The following is a 19,387-nucleotide window of genomic DNA, read 5'->3' as shown; positions in this document are numbered from 1 at the left end:
TACATAATTTTGGATCCAACTTTTATTTATTTTTTCAAAATGATTTTTTTATTTTTTGTTAAATTTTATATGGTTAACCAAATTAACGAAAAAGATATAAGAAGGTTGAGTTAATGTTTCATCGATTATATTAATATATGAATGAAAGTATAATTCAAAAAATTGAAAAAATTGATAATTGATAATTTTAATAAATTCAACCTTTTTTTATTATAAAAAAAAAATAAGAACATGGGGGCTAAATTATTTTTGCATTTCAAGTATGTGGTGGACGTTAAAATATAATACACCACTAATCAATTTATTGGTTAACACGAAGTATTTTTTAATGCATTTGTGAAGATTTAATACTGATTTTTAAGAATATTCCTTTTTATTATTATTAAAATAATTATAAAAATATATATTAAATATAAGAAGGATCAACAAGAAATATAATAAAAATACAAGGACTTAAGAGCAAAAGTTGCCAATAATTGATATCTATTTAAGACAAATTTTTTATATTTATATTCATAAATAGAATGATGGTAAATGAGGGTGAAGTAAGCTAATATCGCGTAAACTAATTGTAACGATATCGGTGGGGACTCGAAGGGATCAAAAGAAAATATAACAAAAATACGAGGGCACATTAGCAAAATTTACAAATGATTGATATAATATGGGTCCAATAAAACTTTATGCGAGGTTAATAAAGAAAATGATGTTATGAGCAAGTGGCATTGTGGACCAACATGATAGCTCATTTTATTCATTTGTGTCTCCTAATTACATAAGGTCTGAGGTGTTTTGATGTATAGATATTAAATAAATTTAATAATATTTAGAAAGTGAAAATATAATATAAAGTAAGGTAGGGCATAGCGAAGCAAGGTCGGGGAATATAATCTTTGTTCCCGACCCGACTTAGCTAGGAGAGAAACCTTTCATCACATCCTCCACATTTTCCACTCAAATAGAGAATTCCTACCTCGTTTCAAGGCAGGTAAAATGAGCATCTCTGGTAAATAAACATGAAACCTTTTCAACTCTAATTGTCGCGACAAACTTTTCATCACATTCTCCACATTTTTCACTTAAATAGAGATTTCCTACCTCAAGATTTGCATGAGGTCGAAGTAAGGTCAGGAAATATAATCTCCGTCCCCAACCCTACTTACCTAGGAGAGAACTTTTTCATCACATCCTCCACATTTTTCACTTAATCAGTGATTTCCTACCTCATTCGAGACAGGTCTCCATAGGTAAAATGAACATCTCTAGTAATAAACATGAAACCTTTACAACTCTAATTGCCGAGAGAAACCTTACATCACATTCTCCACATTATCTACTTCAACAGAGATTTCCTACCCTGTTCGAGGTAGGGTAGGTTTCCAAAGGTAGAATGAACATCTCTAAACATGAGACCTTTTCAATCCTCGTTGTCCAAGGAGCCATCAATAAGGAAAGCTAGCCCGAGCAAGTGACAACATTTTCTAAGGAAAGCTATTGATCATATTGAACATAAAGGGTTTAGAACGTTGCTATTTACACTACATGGGGGTGGATTTTGGGTATGAATCAGGTTTAAGGATCTCTCTTTCAGCTAGTTAAACGTCATAAAGCTGTTTATAGAAGATCAGGCAAGGGAATGATATGACAATTCAAGAACCCCCATCTTTCAGAGTTAGAATTAGAGAGGACTCTGTACCTTGTTGAACATCAGTGAGCATTCTTTCAAGTTCCACATCGAAATTTTCATCGGCGTGATGTTCTTGCTCTTCGTGTGCCTCGACTAGAGCAAGCTGTTGGTCATGTCCAACTTGTTCGTAAAAGACTCCTCGTTGAACGTTCCAGTCCTCCGCAATCTTTTCAACTGTATCTCCAATCAATCCCTCATCCTCTGATATGTGCTTTATGTCCTGGACATCGACTATATCACTCGCTTCTTTTGGTACCAAGAAATGGTCGTAACATTTAGTCAGAAACAAAAATCATGAGAGAATAGAGAGATCAAATATGATTGGGATGAAAGAACTTACCATATAATGCAACTTTCTTTGCCTCTGAATAATCTGATGACATCTTTTTCAATATATTCAAACCAGCTTCCATCCCCTGATAAATAGTTCATAATAACATGGAAGAGTTCATAATGCTAGTTAAACAGGTATTGGAGTATAATGGATCAGAAACAAGGCGAGTCGGGTATGTTTTGGTATTTTTTCACTTACCAAGTTCATATGGATATGATCTTCTATTGGGGTATCAGCAAACAGCCTAGACATCCAAAAGTAAAAATCAAGGTTGCTGTAAAGATATCATGGCATGAACAGTATAAATCTAGAACAAAAAGGATAACCGTTTGTGTCTCGAACGTACTTATCATAGGCAACTCGAATGCGGGCATTTTGTAATTCTGTTAGTTGATTCACTGTTTCCAAAGCAGAGCTCTCATTCATGTCCACAGATCCAAAGAGGAACATGTTCTTTTCTAACATTCTTTTCACCACAGCAGACGCCACTTTTACGGTCTTTTCTTTTGCCTCGACAATAAGTTCCTTCAGTTTCTTTAACTCTCCTATAAACGTGGAAGCGTCGTAAAATAACCAAAGAAGAAAAGGTAAACATGAAATCAAGAGACGTCCACCCAAACAAAGAGCTAGGAAAAACTTACATATATCTATAGATAATTATCAAAGAACTTTGAGAAATCATACCAATAGACAGGTAGATTTTGTAAGAGGGCTTAAAGGGTTGTGTCTCATAAAGGCTGTAAAGGCAATAAAGGCCACCTAGTCTGTGTGACAAAGAAGCAGTACTGACCATGTGACCTGCAAAACGAAGTATTAGATACCATAATCTTTGAGGTAAAGAGCTTTGTTCATCATAATTTAGAAGAAATCGTCAATGGCCAACAAATTAATGTATAGATGACCGAACTTATTACGCCAGAGCCTACCGATTGTTTGGGCATACATTGATTGCATAAAGAACGCCAAGTTCAAAGGAGCAGCCTCAAATATGTAAGTGAATTTTCTTCCAATCCAGACTTTCTTCATATCCGCGAAAGATGTAAACCCGCCCTGTAAACCAAACTTCTCAGGGGGTATACATTTAAAAAACTAACATCTTTTCAATATGCAAGTTAGCACAAACGGGAAATCTCCATAACTTCAAAGTACTTAAGAGCTACCTCAGCATATTCATTGATCAGCTCATCGATATCAAGCCTGAATGGAGAAAGATCCATTGCATCCACAATTATCTGAGTGAGAAAAAAGCCTTACATGAATGCATAGTAGAAAAAAAATGGGTACAGCAATGGAAAATCCTTCCATAGGCAAACATAATAAATAAGAATAGAATTTTTCAAAGAACATTAACATTGACACAAAACAATCCTTTCTACCATGTGAACAAAATATAAGTGTGGGATAAGCCAGATATAAGTGGGATGACTGTTAGGAACCACGAACCTCCACAATGGTATGATATTGTCTACTTTGAGCATAAGCTCTCATGGCTTTTCTTTTGGTTTCCCCAAAAGGCCTCATACCAATGGAGATGTATTCCTTACTTATAAACCCATGATCATCCCCTTAATTAGCCAAGACTCCTTCCCAACAACTCTCAACAATCGTCCCCTTGAACAAAGTACATCATAGAGCCTCCCTTGAAGCCCATGGAGCCCTCAAACAGCCTCCGCTTAATCGAAGCTCGACTCCTTTCTCTAGAGCCCTCAAACAAAATACACCATTTGTTCGACTCTTGAGTCATTTTTTACTACACCTTCGAGGCTTACAACTTCTTTGTTCAACATTTGAAGATTTTATTGACATGACTAAGTTAAAGGCATGACTCTAATACCATGTTAAGAACCACAAACCTCCACAATGGTATGATATTGTCCACTTTGAGCATAAGCTCTCGTGGTTTTGCTTTTGGTTTCTCTAAAAGGCCTCATACCAATAGAAGAGATGTTTTTCGTACTTATAATTATAAACCCATGATTATCCCCTTAATTAGCCAATGTGGATTCCCTCCCAATCATCCTCAACAATGACTAGTTTACAAATTACACTATCCGTGATTGTTCAGGTCAGCTCCGAGCACACATAAACTAATTTCACAAATAAGTATCGAACTCTACAACTTTTGATTTTCAATAATTTTCAAAATCTTTGTCAGATGGGTATCCATAGTTCAAAACTTTTCCCTCTAAACCCTTTTGCTTATTTGAAAACACAGATGAAAAATGCAATGGCAGAACGTTCGATGGGCAATGAACAGCGTCGGATTCTCCCATTTCAAAATACAAAAACAAATTACTGGAACATTTAGCGATTTTCCCAACAATAAATATACCACAAGACAAAGACATTGAAATTAAAAGAAAGGTAAAGAAGTAATACAATACCGAACGAAAAGGCGGCGAGACAATCGCAGGTCTACTGTGAACTGTCCGTCACCGGCTGATGCCTGAAGACGAGTGGTTTCCAGAGAGAGAAGCGGTGGAGGCCGGTGGGTGAGATTCGGAAAGCTAAGTTCTCCGCGCCTTTTGTACTCAGTTTTTCTTATATATCTCTCAATATATATATATATTTATTTATTTATTTTGAAAATTTAAAAATAATTTTATTAATTTAGTTGAAAAGTTTTTATGATCCCTTTAAATTTCTTTAACAAGAAAATCATTATTAATAATTTGTTTAAAAATGATCTTCTGATCTTAAAAAAAAATGTTTAAAAAATACATTTAATTTTTAAAAATTTTATTAATGTTTTAAAACTTTTTAAAAAATAAAAAATACATAAAAATTCAACTTAGATAAATGATTTTCGTCAAATAGTTAAAAATTAATTAAGTTATTAACGTTACTTTTGAATGTTTGAATATTTAAAAAAAAAATGATACTAACCATAAAAATATTTTTTTAAAAGAAAAATTAAAAATTCAAAAGTATTTACAACCATTTTTAGGAGTATTAATGAAAATCTCAAACAAAGTAATTTTTTTATTTTTTTTATTTCATCGCTATTATTAAATTTTTTTTTAAAAATATAAAGTTCACGCATATTTTTATAAATTGTCATTTTTCATTATTCTAGTTTTTTATGTACTTGCAACTTTTGTTCATGTTAGCCCGTGTACTTTTAAAAATGATCATTTTGGTCTTCATTTTTCATTTTATCTCATTTCTTTAGATCATAATTTTAAAATAGACGGTTTGAATGAGAGTTTCGAGGATTAAAATGAACTAAAATTAAAAGTGTAGAGACTCAAATGGAAGTTCTGAAAGAACAGAGACCAAAACAAATCAAAACCGAAAGTACCGAGACTATAACAGTTTTTAAACCTAAGAATAATTATTCACAATCAACATCTTAAAGAAGCTCACAAATTGACTCGAATAGTTATTTGGAATGATTTTCGAAGTGTTCCACGAAACGTTTTGCACTAAAGTTATTCGAAACAGGTCCTTGGTGTGGGCTCGTGAAAGCACGAGGGAGAGAGAAAGACTCACTCAAAACTTAGATAGATAAGAAATATGATGTTTTCATGCACAAAAATGTGATTCAACAGCATTTTTTTTCCCCCTTTTGTTCTCTCTTTTCATAAGAACATGAAGAGATTTCATCAAAATTTGGCAGCTGACAAGTTAAGCAATAGTCAGCACAATATTAACTTACTATGACTCAAGGCCTAGGAGGAGGCAGCCCCATCTTGATCCTATTTCCCATGAAGCTTGCAATAGGCATATAAGCAAGAACCCAGAAAGCCAAGCGACTGCCCAAGAACATTAAACTAAAAAAACACCAAAAGAAAGCCTAACAAGTTAACAAGGTAAAACAAAACGAAATTGTATCGAAGCTTCAAGGTAAAGAGGGTGGTTTAGGCTTACGAAATCGAAGGGAAGGCCACCGAACAGAAACCAGCCGAGCCCGATGCTGAAAACGTCCTATTGTAGAGCATTCAAAAGTCAGGAAAACAAGCATTGGTCTAGATGTCTTCACATAGTAAAGGCCACAATATTATCTAGACAAATAGTTTGGACCAAGCTAGAGTTTTCGAACTAGTACTCCCATATCGATAATTCTTAACCATCGTGGTTTGGTCGAGTGGTCAAATAAGGGCCTCGTGAATAAGAAAGAGTTTAAAGGGAATGAAAAGTCAAACTATGGCTGTAAGAGCCCAAGCCTACCACTAGTAGGGAATGAAAAGTCAAACTATGGCCGTAACAGTCCAAGCCCACCACTAGTAGATATTGTACTCTTTGGACTTTCCCTTATGGGCTTTCCCTCAAGGTTTTAAAACACGTCTGTTAGGGAGAGGTTTTCACACCCTTATATGGAATGTTTCGTTCTCCTCTCCAACCGATGTGGGATCTCACAATCCACCCCCTTTGAGAGCCCAGCGTCCTCGCTGGCACACCGCTCAATGTCTGCCTCTAATATCATTTGTAACAGTCCAAGACCACCGCTAACAGATATTGTCCTCTTTGGGCTCTCTTCTGAGTTTCTCCTCAAGGTTTTAAAGCACGTCTGTTAGGGAGAGGTTTCCACACCCTTATAAGGAATGTTTCGCTCTCCTCTCTAACTGAGGTGGGATCTCACAATCCACCTTCCTTGGGGGCCCAGCATCCTCGTTGGCACACCGCTCAGTGTCTGCCTCTAATACTATTTGTAACAGCCCAAGCCCACTGCTAGTAGATATTGTCATCTTTGAGTTTTTCCTTTTGGGCTTCCCCTCAATATCTTAAAACACGTCTGTTGGGGAGAGGTTTCCACGCTCTTATAAGGAATGTTCCGTTCCCCTCTCCAACTGATGTGGGATCTCACAATGACAGTCACCTACTTATGGAGGTCATGATCTCTCACGTGGAAAGGAACCATTTCCTCCCGTGAGAACGGAATCCTCCAAAACTCGTGCCATGCCCTTGAAGAGACCGTGTCTGAGGAAGAGTTCATGTTCTATATAGCATAAGCCAATGTAGGAGGAACTAAGCACTACTCACCTTCAAATTACCGCAGACTGTTTGTGTCAATGCTGAATTGAGAGTGGTGTTCAGAAATACAAAGTAGTTGATCAAGAAAGCCATTATACAAGAGAGAAGCATCACAGTCTGCAAGTACGAATAAAGGCAAGAAACTAAGAACTGTCGATTTAAACTGAGCCTGGATTAAAGCATGACTAATTCAGCAACACAATAGGAACAGATACCTGGAAGCCAAAGGACGACAGGTACCGAAAATTTAACGTCGTTTCGATGTCTCCCCTAATTGATATCCAGAATAGCAAAAGAGGTCCACATACTACTCCTACAAATATAAGAAAACCATTTTATGGTCAGTTCAGATAAGTTGAATCCAAAAGCTTCAAAACATTGAGAGGAAGTCCTCTAACCATTGCACCACATAAGGCCAAAGGTATTTAGACCACTGGATTTCCCTGGAAGTACTTAAAAGGGTCATACAAAACATGCCACGACGTCAACGTTAGATAAACGAGCACAACGAAGAACTGTTATTACCGATACGAGCAATAGAAGCGAGATATATAGCGGTACATATATTTGCAATGCAGACCACAGCATAGGAGTAGGCGTCAAATGACAAATCCCTGGCTCCAGCCACTACTGCACCAAGTATAATCATCCCCACACTGATGAATCCTTGGAATTATCAAGTAGGAATGAATTAGCATTGCAAATATGCATATACAAAACTAATGAATGTGAAAAGATTGAGTTCACAGCCATGCTACTGTCTTGTTTATTAAAGATCTAACTAAAACATCTAAAACATCTAAAAGAAGGGAAGGAACCCTTATATGTCAAAATTTGTATAACAGCCCAAGTCCACCACTAGCAGATATTATCCGCTTCGGTCTGTTACGTATCACCATCGGCCTCATGGTTTTAAAACGCGTCTACTAGGAAGAGGCTAGCAGATATTGTCCGCTTCGGTCCGTTACGTATCACCATCGGCCTCACGGTTTTAAAATGCGTCTACTAGGAAGAGGTTTCCACACCCTTATCAAGAATGCTTCATTTCCCTCTCCAACTGACGTGGGATCTTACAATCCACCCCCCTTTTGGGCCCAGCGTCCTCGCTAACGCTCGTTCCCCTCTCCAATCAACGTGAGCTTGGGCTGTTACAATTTGTCACTATAGAGCACGATATAGATGATGAAAGGAAAAACTTGTTAAAAGAATCGAATACAATTAGAAGGGCAAATCTATACAACATGCTTGCCTACCTGCCAACAACAAAAGGCGAATGACGCTGCCCGGTCAACAAGTACTCGGCAACCATCGTAAATGCGACGGTAGTCCTCCTCAATGTTGTATACATGGGAACGTTGATCCCACGAACAGATTCCATAGTCACAAGCTTTATCAGGGAAAATCTTGTTAGCAGATTTTGCAAAGGTTTCAATAAACAAAATGAAATATATTATACAATAAGATACATACCATGTAAAGCAAATATGATATGGAGAGGGGAAGTGTTTGAACCAAAGTCTTATAAGGTACAAGGATCGACTTTCCAGCACCGATGCTTTGAGATTCAACCACTGTAAAAGAGATAATCCTCCGGCGATGCAATACGTAAAGAAGCGTGCACGAACACATAATCTGAAAAGAAAAAAATTGTGAGTTTCTAGGCCAGCTTAAGCACACAACTCGTCTAATTTCATTGGACAACCGCCTAACCTTACTACATTTGGTTGCCAAGGTAACTTATACGGTACGGCCACCATGTCTTGAACCCACACTAAACTCTTTATTATTTAAATAGTCATTTTAATCACTAGCTTAACTTAGAACAAGATAAAGCGGGTGTGAATGATGAGAAGTTGTGGAAGTTAATTGTGAGAATCGATTTTGCTTGTCTAACGTTGATATCCTCACTGCCAAGTCACGAAGTACCATAGTACTCCTTTCTTCAAAGGAATCCGAGACGAGAGAGTAGTCCTAAAGTAGGTATCCATCATCATCTCATTGATTGGTTCATCAGTACGAACCATCAAGAGGCGAGCGAGACATTTTGTACCCAAGATAAATGCGCTACCATGTTACACTACATCCCGGGCCTCGTTTTCCACATTTTTTATTCATTCCTCCATTGGTATATACAAATTATCATGCCATTCTTTTCTTTGTTGGTCTCATATCATATATAGAAGATAATAAACAGACTTGTGTGCATATGAAATAATAAATATGAAATCCGTCGTAAAGAAAAACGAATATTTGGGGCGGAAAGAAAATATCCATACAATTCAACAAATCGTTTACCTGGAAAAGAGTGATGACATTGGCACATGGAAAGTTGTAAGAAGAAAGAGCTGCTTTGTTGAACATTAGCAACAGAACTGCAGAAGGGTGACAACACAATATCATAGTAAAACTAAATACAAACAAGTTTATCAAGTCAATAATTGAAGCAGCCAGAAATTTCAATATGCACTAAAACCAGTGTTGAAACTATTAATCTCTAAAAAGTAAAGTAAAAAATAATTACTCAAGAACATAGTGATAATAATTATTAGTCCATTGAAAGAAGCCAAGCAATGATTATCTTATCTATACTTAACATATAGGTATTGTTACTCCAACACCGCAACATCCAACTCTAAGAACAGTGCCCAAACACAATTCTTATCCCTTGAAAAGTGCATTAGTCAACAATATCAAATGAAACTTCCTATATTTTCTCTTAATTGTAATTACTAGAAAGAATAAGATCGCTTAAACCATTAATCCATTAGCTAATTTAGACTTCACTTGGATATAAACACGGAATGACAGGAAGACTTGGAAGATTAAGGGGGTTGCTCAATATCCAACAATATCAAATGAGTGAGCTGAATTTGCATTTGGCTAGCTTGTACTCAAAAACGATTTTAAAAAACAATAATTCTATTAAGTCAATCCTTGGAAACATCCTTTTTGTGAGATCCCACATTGATTGGAGAGGGGAACATGTGCCAGCTCACTAGGTCCCGAAGGGGGGTGGATTGTGAGATTCCACATCTGGTGAGGGGAACGAGTGTCAGCTTGTTGAGTCCCGAAGGGGAGTGGATTATGAGATCCCACATCAATTGGAGAGGAGAACGAGTGTCAGCGAGGACATTGGGCCCTGAAGGAGTGTGGATTGTGAGATCCCACATCGATTGGAGAGGGGAATGAAACATTCTTTATAAGGGTGTGAAAATCTCTCCCTATGTTCTAAAAACCTTGAGGGAAAGCCCGAAAGGGAAATCTCAAAGAGAACAATATCTGCTAGCGATGGGCTTGGGCTATTACACTTTCAATATTCTCCACGATTCCAAATACAATATTTTATAAGTCTTAAACGTTCTGAGAACCGAATTACGGTCGTGTAATCATACCTATAATCATTAGTAACATATAACAACTATCCACATGAAAAATCTAAGCATATGTTATAAACTTATGCACAATAATAATTTCTAGCTAATTTAATCGTGACGTGTAAAAAAGAGGGAAAGGAACTTGCCTTTTTTCTGGAAACTTTGAACCTTTTTAAGCGTGGAGTAGGCACCCTCCACCATTATTCAAGCTTGTCATTTCACTAACATTAGAGATTCTATCTCATTTGTATTCCACTAAACATTCCTTTCATCTTCCAACACCCACCATGCACTCTCTCCCTCTTTTCATCTCTAAAGACCCACCACTTGCTCACTCACTTTCTGTCTATCGTCCCATCATATGCATATAGTGAGCCTAGAAGTACATTATATACAACTTTATTCTCTAGACTTTTGTAGGCACTTTAAAAGTCTTTCACCACTAAAAGTCGTCAAACTAGATGAAGATAATCTTAAATAATTTGGCCTTTCTCCCCCACCATAAGTCTCATAACCCAAAAAAGAATTCAAGTACTACTCAAGTGTGGATACTCCTTCCATTTATATTGTCAAAATGACACGTTCACATCAAAGTGAGTATAACTTAACAGTAACTAACGTGTACTCTCTCTTGAGGTCGTAGTTTCAAATCCTCGTATCTCAACATTTTTCGTACATGTAACGGCCCAAGCCCACCGTTAGCAGATATTGTCCTCTTGGGCTTTCCCTCAAGGTTTTTAAAACGCATCTGTTAGGGAGAGGTTTCCACACCCGTATAAAGAAGCATTCGTTCCCCTCTCCAACCGATGTGGGATCTCACAATCCACCTCTCCCCCCTTCGGGGCCCAGCGTCTTCGCTCGCATAGGTAACAGACTAAGCTCATAGCTAGCAGATATTGTTCTCTTTAGGCTTTCCTTCCCCTCAATGTTTTCAAACTCGTCTGTTACCACACCCGTATAAAGAATGCTTCGTTCCACTCTCCAACCGATGTGTGATCTCACAGTACTACTCGCTTGCATCCTTTTAAAAAGACGTGGGGTCCACCCGTATTTAAATAAAATATTCAAACAGACGAAAGCATAGTGTAATGAGAGGGAGAATGTCATTCTAGCAGTAAGTACATCCCATTGAAAGTCATCCTCTTCCCAATTCCCAACATAATCATTCATGATTCACAACTTTACCAGTGAGAATGGTAAAATAACAAAACTCTTGAGTATTACTCTCATGAACTGAAGCAAATATTTGTTCAATAATATTCTTCAAAAATCAAACAAACAATCTAAGAAACCGAACTACGCTAGGTTAAAACAGACGTCGATTTCTTTCTTTCTGTTCTTCATTTCTTCCTCCAAAGGAATTTGGAAGCATCCAAAAGCGAAAAAGAAACAAACAAGTAGCAGTGGCTGTACAACAACAGAACAAAAATCTCAAGCGGATTTCCATTTTTCATGCAAAAGAACACACAGTATATAATAAACGCATAAGCAAAGATAAATTTCGACAGCAAAAGTAAGAAAATCCAGAAATCAACAAAAAAACAACGAAGAACTACATGATCGAGAGAAGAAAAGTGAAAAACGAACCAGCGGAAGCCATGTAAGAAATGGCTGCATAAGCTCCTCGTTTAGTCATGGCGGATCCTTTTCTCCCATGATCTCCTCCATCCTTCTGCAGCACTGGGAGACCTATCTCAGTTCTACCGGACGCCATAGCTTCAAGCCTTGAAGCTCTCACGTTCTTCCTTGCATCTCACTGAAATAGCGTCTTTAAAGCGTTAAACAGAGGAGAGAATAAGAAAAAACTGGGGGAGTCAGAAAATGCACCAGTAGGGTACACGTGGCGAGGTTTGTAGGCGTGGGCCCCACCATAACTTGTCCCAATTTGGCTCGGGCATTCGTGGGGCTGTGGAGCTGTGGTTTGTTTTTTTAACAATTTTAAATTTATATTTATTTTTTTGTTTATTTTATATTTTCCAATTTATTAAATTAGCTGAATCTGCTTTTTGTAATTTTATTTTTTAAAATTGTTTTTGGCTTCTATAATTTAAATATTAAAATTTTTATTAATAAATATTATATTTTAAATTATAAACTCTTAAAAGTGTATACATGGTATAATATATTATAAATCATATGATATTGTAATAGTAATTATAAAAAAATGTATAACAACAAACATATTAATAAATTAATTAATAATGGTTTATATTCCACCTATTTTGCAACTACAACTTGTTTTTATTGCCTATAAATATATTATAAAAACACATTTTTGTTAAATTTAAGTATTTTTTTTTCAAATTTTCCTAAAACAAGCTTTTAAGTTGGCTTTAAAACCATAATTCACGTGTGTGCAAATTATTTGAATGTCCGACCCGCACGAAAGATGTAACGATCTGGGCATTGTCTTGGAGAGAGGCTCAATGAAATAGATGTCTGTGAAGATATAGACTACCTAGACCTGGACAGAAAGATATGAAGCTTCACTGTTCCCTAGGATTGGCTTTGGGCTTTCCCTGGACAGAAAGACCCTATGAAGCTTCACTGTTCCCTAGGATTGGCTTTGGGCCTTTCCTACGCAGCTTAGGTGGAGGGAGAATAAGACCCCTTCCGGGATTGAGCCATCAGTTAGATACCATTCTAAAAGAGCTAGAATTCTAATCGTGTGTCACGAATCTAGGGGCCAAGGGACAATCTATTCACGTATAATTTTCAAACAAAGAGCCTAAATCTCATTAAAGAAGTCTACACAATCATTTTTATGGATACAACTCCAAAGAATTTACCCATTCTGAAACTGTTTCCACAAACAACCAAGATATTGATCCAGCAATGAACAAGTCATGGAAAGAATATCAAGAGAATATTCGATTGGTCAGAAGAAATTTACCCATTCTGCATCAGATAGCAGCTAAGATCTGATTCCAATCTCTCTTCAACCTGTAGAGGAAATTAGAGTACAGAAGCTACGTTAATGGCGACTAAGAGATTCTTCTCTAAAGGATATATATGATTCCATAGCCTAAAAAAAAATACATCAAGGACACTAAGAAAGGACTAGCCTCTAATATTCCATTTTTACAATTGCATTAGAAACTTCTGTAAATCCACATTGAATCCAGTCCCGTGTACATATAATTGCTTCGACCGTAGCTGGTCGCATCGAACTCCGATATGGATCCATCTCCTTGATCTCCATATCGAATATGGAATCAGGAGGAAGAGTACAGACTGGTATTGATAAAATATTTCGAGCCATTGATGAAAGAGTTGGATACTTCATCTTGTTTTGCTTCCACCAGCCTAATAAGTCGAAGTCCTGCACACGGGGCAACAGAGATTCGGCGAGATACTGATCGAGTTCGGATTTCATTTGTTGGCTTGAAGTCTCCATAATGTAGACATCAAAATCTGTGAGTCCGTTGTCTGACAGGAGACTTCCAGTCTGGGGTCCTTCTGACTTCATGTAGCTTCCTCCATTTCCTTCGTCGGCGTACGTTGGCGTTAGAGGTAAAGGAAGTGTGATGTACTCCTGGAAGAGTTCACGGATCCCGTCATCAACGATCTTAATATAAGCAGGAGCTTCTTCGCCATAAAGTTTATTGAAACTAAACTCGACGAGTTTCATCTTGAACCTTGGATCCATAACTACAGCTGCAGCCAAAATCAGGCCACAGTCCTTCCAGTATTTGTCGATCTTTTCTTGCATCATTTGAGAGAGGCTGCAAGTGAATGGATCTTCGCTAGTGAGTGCACGGGCTAGCTCCAAGTGAATCCTCCATACTTCGTGAAAAAAGGTAATCACGGATGGGTTGTTTATGACGCTGAGAATATTTGCAGCATCAAAGAGAACTTTCAAACATGTGCAAAGAGTCTCAACTTGCCTCCAATCGTCCCTTGTGGGCACTTCGGTGTAATCGGGATCGGAATTATCCAAGCACGAAAACACTTCTTTCAACTCGAATGCAGCAATCAGCATTAGATACGTTGTGTTCCATTGCGTTAGGTCGTCCAGACATAGGCTCCTCTCGGTTGGGACCTGGAGCTGTTCTTTGAGTTCAAGAAACTTTGCCTCATTCGACTCGGACAACTTGACATACTTTACGCAATCACGGATTTTCTTAACGATATCCGCTCCAGCATCTAACACGTCTTTTGCGATACTGCTTAATGTACGTGCTATGCAATTACTAACCAAAAATTGGCCATTCAGGATCAGGGAGTTTTTGATAGCAAGCAAGGGCCTCAAATTTCCAAGTGCAGACTCAGTGGCAGGGTGATTAAAGGTGATAGAAAACAGCTTACCTTCCAAATTCCAATCAGAAAGGCATTCTGAAACTGCATGACAAAGTGCTGTATCAGAATCAGGATAGGGTTCCATAACCACACTGAGAATCCGCCTGTGCAACTTCCAATCGCTATCGACAAAATGACCTGTTATTACAGCATAACCGACGGTCTTACTCGATGTCCACATGTCCAGTGAAAGACAAACACGTCCTGGAATACTCTCAATGACTTTGATGACATTTTGCTTTTCTGATAGGTAAGTTCCAATGCAATCCCCTTGGAAATGGTCGAAATCCATCACATTAAATCGTGGTTGAATATTCTGTACAAAAGATACAAATCCAGCATTTTCAACCATGTGGGGTTGGTAATCATGCATTATTACCATCCGAGTGAATTCATGGCAACAACGATCCTGATTGAACATGATGACTGATGAGTTGGGGCTTCTATAACGTCGTTTTGGTGGATCACTTCCTTTGGAAGCAGGGGTAGATGGTGTTAAATGACTTTTGTCCTGATTTCGTAGAAGTGCAGCACATATTCCCTTAGCAATATGCCGCTTAAGGTGGCTGGTACCGGCTACTTTTGAGCCTGTACTATAAGCAAAACTCTGCTTGCATTGCTTACAATATGCCCTTCTACATCCAGCACTTACAGTTTCGATGGTGAAGTGCTCCCAGACAATGGACTTCTTTTTCCTCCTTTTGCTAGGCTGCGTTTCTGTGGAGGTCAGTGCACCATATTCATCAGAGTTTGGTGTCTTTTCCACATAGGGAGTTAAAATCATTTCATGAGGCGTATCCATTAGAACTGGGAGACAGAATTCCTGCTACAGAGTAACCATATAGCTTTAGACATAGTAAAGGATATGCCAGTACAGCCTATGAAGTTAAATATTAGATCACGGAAAGAATAAATACCGGGGGATGAACAAACAGCCGGGAAAACAGAGGTAACAAAGGATGGAAGCTTTTAAGTTTCAAGATTACACAAACAAGTTATTACATAGCCTGACCTTATAGTCAATTGCAAGATGTTACAAACTACCCCGTTAACAGTCAAGTATTGGCCTTATGGTCACTTAAAATTACATGACGAAATGTTAAACAACATGTGGCATGCCTCAGAGAACGTTATACAGTCGACTTATACATGTATGAACAACATGCCATAGGTTATGATTTATAAATGAAAAGAAATTGAAACCAAAGTAGGCGTTCTTGCACATAATACACAAAGAAGTTAGAACCAACTTGAATTATTTTCACTTAATTACATTATATGTATATGAACTCGTTGCTTTTCCACAGAGATTCATATCACACCTAAAGAAAAAAAGAATCATACATATACCAACATAATGAAGCAACATACAAGTACAACAATGATCAATATCAACTAGAAAGCCAACACGCATAGCAAAACAAAACACCATCTCACAGATTTCAAGCAGGAACCGGAAAGAAACAGTTTCCTATCAAACAAAGTCAAACAAAATTTTCTAGTTGATGCCTAAGCCAAATAAAGAACTTGTACAGCATGTAGCACAAGCTTATAAATCAGCATCAGATTAACACAGACTAAATAGATTCATCAAGGTTGTTTTGGACTTTGGATACGTCTCCTTTTTCCAAAATTTCCTCCTTTAAATTTTCTAAAAGAAAACTAAGACGAAATAGATAAACCCCATTATGAAAGGTCTGTACGGTTGCACTAAGAAAATGGTATCCATAAACATTGCCTCCACTAAATTTAGGAGCCAAAAGACAACGATGATACTGACGCAAAGGCAGGCTTCGTATTAATATAATGAAATCAGCCATTTTTTCAGTTCATAGAAGAAGAAAAGGGATATTTTCCAATTTGTAAGAAACTTTGATTTATTTTGACATGGGCCGTACGAGTAGGTCCGGGGCCCATTGAAGATGGCATGTCAGTTTTGGCAAGAAAAAAGGCCTAACGGGGTCACTTTATGTATAGCTGATAAGAACAAGAACCATTTTTTTCTTTTAATTTCAAATCAAGCGCCACTCGAAACTCCACCACCAGCCCACCTGGAGCCCAGATGTGTTCAACCAAGTCAAAAAGGAAAATCGGTTATTTTTATTTTTGTGGGTTCTAAGAATTTCTTCCACGGGCTAAAGGGCAATTTAAATTATGATCTAGGGATTGGTTCGATCAAGCTTTGGGCTTCACAGAATTTCCAGCAAACAGCCCAGATCAAAATCCATAGAATCGGAAGGAAAAGAAAAAACGATCCAGTCACTCCCAAACATACAATCGGCCGAGCCTTCCAGAATTCAAACGAATGAATCGGTAACGAAACAACAAGCAAAACCCAAAATCAATGCCAAACCACCCAATGTTCACAAACACAAAGGAGAAACAGCATCAACAACATAAATTACAGTTCCACCTACATAACGGAAGGCGAAGAAAACAAGGAAAACACCGCACGATTCATCCTCAACCTCACGAACGAAACTTCCGAGAAATGAAGCGAGAAAGATAGAAGCAAACTTACCCGAAATTCCGATGGAGAGAAGGAAGACGAGGAGGTGTTGAATGAGCGTCGGAAGGCCGGCGACGGAGCAGCAGAGCCGGCGATGGATTCAGATCTAGGGTTTTACAGGAGAGAGAAGGGGAGAGAGAGAGAAATTGGGCTTTGAGCTAAGTGGACCGAGGGAGAGAAGGGATAAGGAATTGGGGGAAAGGAAATCGAAATCGAAATTAAGAAGCGCATTGGACTCTTTCTTTTGGGTCCAATATCGTCTTTTTAATTATTAATATTATTTTTCTAAATATATGTTTTAATTTCTTTTTCAATTTAATCCATTATTATTATTATTATTTTATTTTATTTTTTAAGTGGGAAAAATTGGCTAATAAAAAACTTACCTAATATAATAATTAAAAAAATGAGAAAATAATTGGAAAATATCACGTAATAGAAAAAACATAGAGACGATATCCATCACTCACTTCTGATCTCATTCACTCCAACACTGTAGGTGTTAGATGATGAAAGTCCCACGTCGACTAATTTAGGGAATTATCTTGGTTAGTACGAGCCCTTTTGGAGAAGCCCAAAGCAAAGGCTGAGAGCTTATGCTCAAAGTCGACAATACCATACCATTGTGGAGAGTCGTGTTCATCTAATCTAACCGTAGGAATATTAAAAAAATCAGATAACTCAAAAAACCGGATCAATTCAATCTAATATGTACTGTTTGAGATGGGTTGAGTTAGGTTAGATTTAAATGAATGTCATTTTAACGAGTTGGGTTGGTTCATGGGTTCCCTTATATTTAATTGGACTAATCCAAACCCGTCCAAATTTATTATGAAAATGTTATTTTTAGTCGAGTTAAAATACATAACCATTGTGATTTGTGATATTTGAACATGAATGAACGGATAACACATTCAAATGGAAGTGATCCTGATAAGATAAAGAATCAACTACAAGGGGAATAAGATTCGGATTACCTTGTCGATCGAATATCTCAAGGCAAGAACACTTGATTGAGATTCGAATCACTCCACAAGCAAGATCAATCATGTCTAGCTTGAATGATTCTTGTTGATCAAATATCTCAAACACTTATTTGAGATTCGAATCACTCCACAAGCAAGATTGATCATGTCGAGCTTGAATGATTCTACATGCAACCTAAACTACATAGAATTGGAAAGAAACTTAGCCATTGGCTAAAGAGAAGCACAAATACTTCTTTTAATATATTTTCCAAGTCTGCTTACAAATATAACATACATGACCTTATATAGCCTCAAAATGAAACTATTAAAGGTATTAGGTAACATTCATACTTAATGACCATAATTAGCCGTAAATGTAACCTAAAGTAAATAAAATGTCTTAAAATACAATAACTCTAACTTATTCTAAATTGTAACCCACCCAAAATTTACAACAATCAAACTTTATTCTTCTTCAATGTAGCCTGAATTGAAACATCTTTTGATAATTTTGACAACCTTTTCTTCACATCTTCATTGAAGTATATTGTATGATTGATGTCTCTTGGTTCATATCAGATCCTGATGATATACCAACAAGTTGGTGCACGTTCCTTTTCAATCGCCAAATTATAGAAACTTCAAAGTTAAACGTGTTTAGCTTATAGCAATTCTGTGATGCTGAAGACAAACAAGTTACAAGAACCCGTGTTAATTTGTGGAGATAGTAGTCTTCGGTCTTAAAAGTGACGAGTGGATAGTAAAGGAATGTCGGGTCTTTTTGTTTTCTACTTTCAAATGAGAAAATGTATGCTTATTTATGACATTAAGAGCATACCCACTAGCCCGAACATAATTTAACGGGTTTAGGTATATCTTTTCGTCAAAAGCTTAGAAATTTGAATCGGGTTTTCCAACGAGAGTTTGCCAACAAATTTCCGAACTTTCTCATAAGATGAATGATGACACATAGGGCATTACAAGTACTAATAGCGACTTGACTATGCAATTGTTGCAGCTCAACACATGGGTAAAAAGTACTAGAGAAGGATGGGTGATTTAAAGTTTTTAACTTCCACCATTTTGTCTCTTTCATTCTTCTTTTGGAGTCGGATCAATCCGTCGACGTTTTGAGGTTACTATAACTGTTTTTATCAGCTGAATTATGTTTAAATTGGCTTGTGAATGATAGACCGAACCATGAACTAATTTTGAAATGATAATAAACGTCTTATCTGTTGA

General features: G+C 37.1%; 3 protein-coding genes across 4 annotated transcripts; all 3 read right to left on the bottom strand.

Annotated features, from left to right (window-relative positions):
- Nucleotides 1–1,266: 1,266 nt before the first annotated feature.
- Nucleotides 1,267–4,556, bottom strand: LOC111444339. The gene is made up of 8 exons (XM_023082407.1): nt 4,406–4,556; nt 3,182–3,253; nt 2,948–3,071; nt 2,706–2,819; nt 2,368–2,566; nt 2,220–2,265; nt 2,028–2,103; nt 1,267–1,933 (listed from the first exon to the last, which is right to left on the bottom strand). Exons 2-8 carry the CDS (start codon nt 3,236–3,238, stop codon nt 1,650–1,652), a joined length of 900 nt encoding a protein of 299 aa, XP_022938175.1. The 5' UTR covers nt 3,239–3,253; nt 4,406–4,556; the 3' UTR covers nt 1,267–1,649.
- An 838-nt stretch (nt 4,557–5,394) lies between these two features.
- On the bottom strand, nt 5,395–12,155 carry LOC111444338 (nucleotide-sugar uncharacterized transporter 3-like). Its single transcript, XM_023082406.1, has 10 exons — nt 11,957–12,155; nt 9,291–9,367; nt 8,466–8,627; nt 8,249–8,382; nt 7,521–7,651; nt 7,394–7,438; nt 7,211–7,308; nt 7,005–7,112; nt 5,892–5,948; nt 5,395–5,794 (listed from the first exon to the last, which is right to left on the bottom strand). The coding sequence occupies exons 1-10, from the start codon at nt 12,081–12,083 to the stop codon at nt 5,720–5,722; spliced, it is 1,014 nt and encodes a 337-aa protein (XP_022938174.1). The 5' UTR covers nt 12,084–12,155; the 3' UTR covers nt 5,395–5,719.
- Nucleotides 12,156–13,216: 1,061 nt separating this feature from the next.
- Nucleotides 13,217–17,404, bottom strand: LOC111444240 (zinc finger BED domain-containing protein DAYSLEEPER-like). Of its 2 annotated transcripts, none has more exons than XM_023082265.1 (2): nt 17,190–17,404; nt 13,217–15,494 (listed from the first exon to the last, which is right to left on the bottom strand). In XM_023082265.1, exon 2 carries the CDS (start codon nt 15,468–15,470, stop codon nt 13,437–13,439), a length of 2,034 nt encoding a protein of 677 aa, XP_022938033.1. In that variant the 5' UTR covers nt 15,471–15,494; nt 17,190–17,404; the 3' UTR covers nt 13,217–13,436. The 2 variants fall into 2 exon arrangements, with proteins under 2 accessions (XP_022938033.1, XP_022938032.1); XM_023082264.1 differs by having other exon boundaries at nt 13,217–15,491; nt 17,190–17,403.
- Nucleotides 17,405–19,387: the final 1,983 nt, after the last annotated feature.

This window comes from Cucurbita moschata, unplaced genomic scaffold (genome assembly GCF_002738365.1).
Source record: "Cucurbita moschata cultivar Rifu unplaced genomic scaffold, Cmos_1.0 Cmo_Scf00006, whole genome shotgun sequence".
In the NCBI taxonomy this organism is placed as follows: domain Eukaryota; kingdom Viridiplantae; phylum Streptophyta; class Magnoliopsida; order Cucurbitales; family Cucurbitaceae; genus Cucurbita; species Cucurbita moschata.
This window is presented reverse-complemented; position numbering and strand designations above follow the sequence as displayed.

Coding starts and splice junctions, on each gene's coding strand:
- LOC111444339 (XM_023082407.1), bottom strand. CDS start 3,238: ATGGATCTTTCTCCATTCAGGCTTGATATCGATGAGCTGATCAATGAA. Junction 2,567..2,705: donor CAAAATCTACCTGTCTATTG/GTATGATTTCTC, acceptor CCACGTTTATAG/GAGAGTTAAAGAAACTGAAG. Junction 2,266..2,367: donor ATTCGAGTTGCCTATGATAA/GTACGTTCGAGA, acceptor TTGGATGTCTAG/GCTGTTTGCTGATACCCCAA.
- LOC111444338 (XM_023082406.1), bottom strand. CDS start 12,083: ATGGCGTCCGGTAGAACTGAGATAGGTCTCCCAGTGCTGCAGAAGGAT. Junction 7,439..7,520: donor CGCTTCTATTGCTCGTATCG/GTAATAACAGTT, acceptor AAGTACTTCCAG/GGAAATCCAGTGGTCTAAAT. Junction 7,309..7,393: donor TGGCCTTATGTGGTGCAATG/GTTAGAGGACTT, acceptor TTATATTTGTAG/GAGTAGTATGTGGACCTCTT.
- LOC111444240 (XM_023082265.1), bottom strand. CDS start 15,470: ATGGATACGCCTCATGAAATGATTTTAACTCCCTATGTGGAAAAGACA.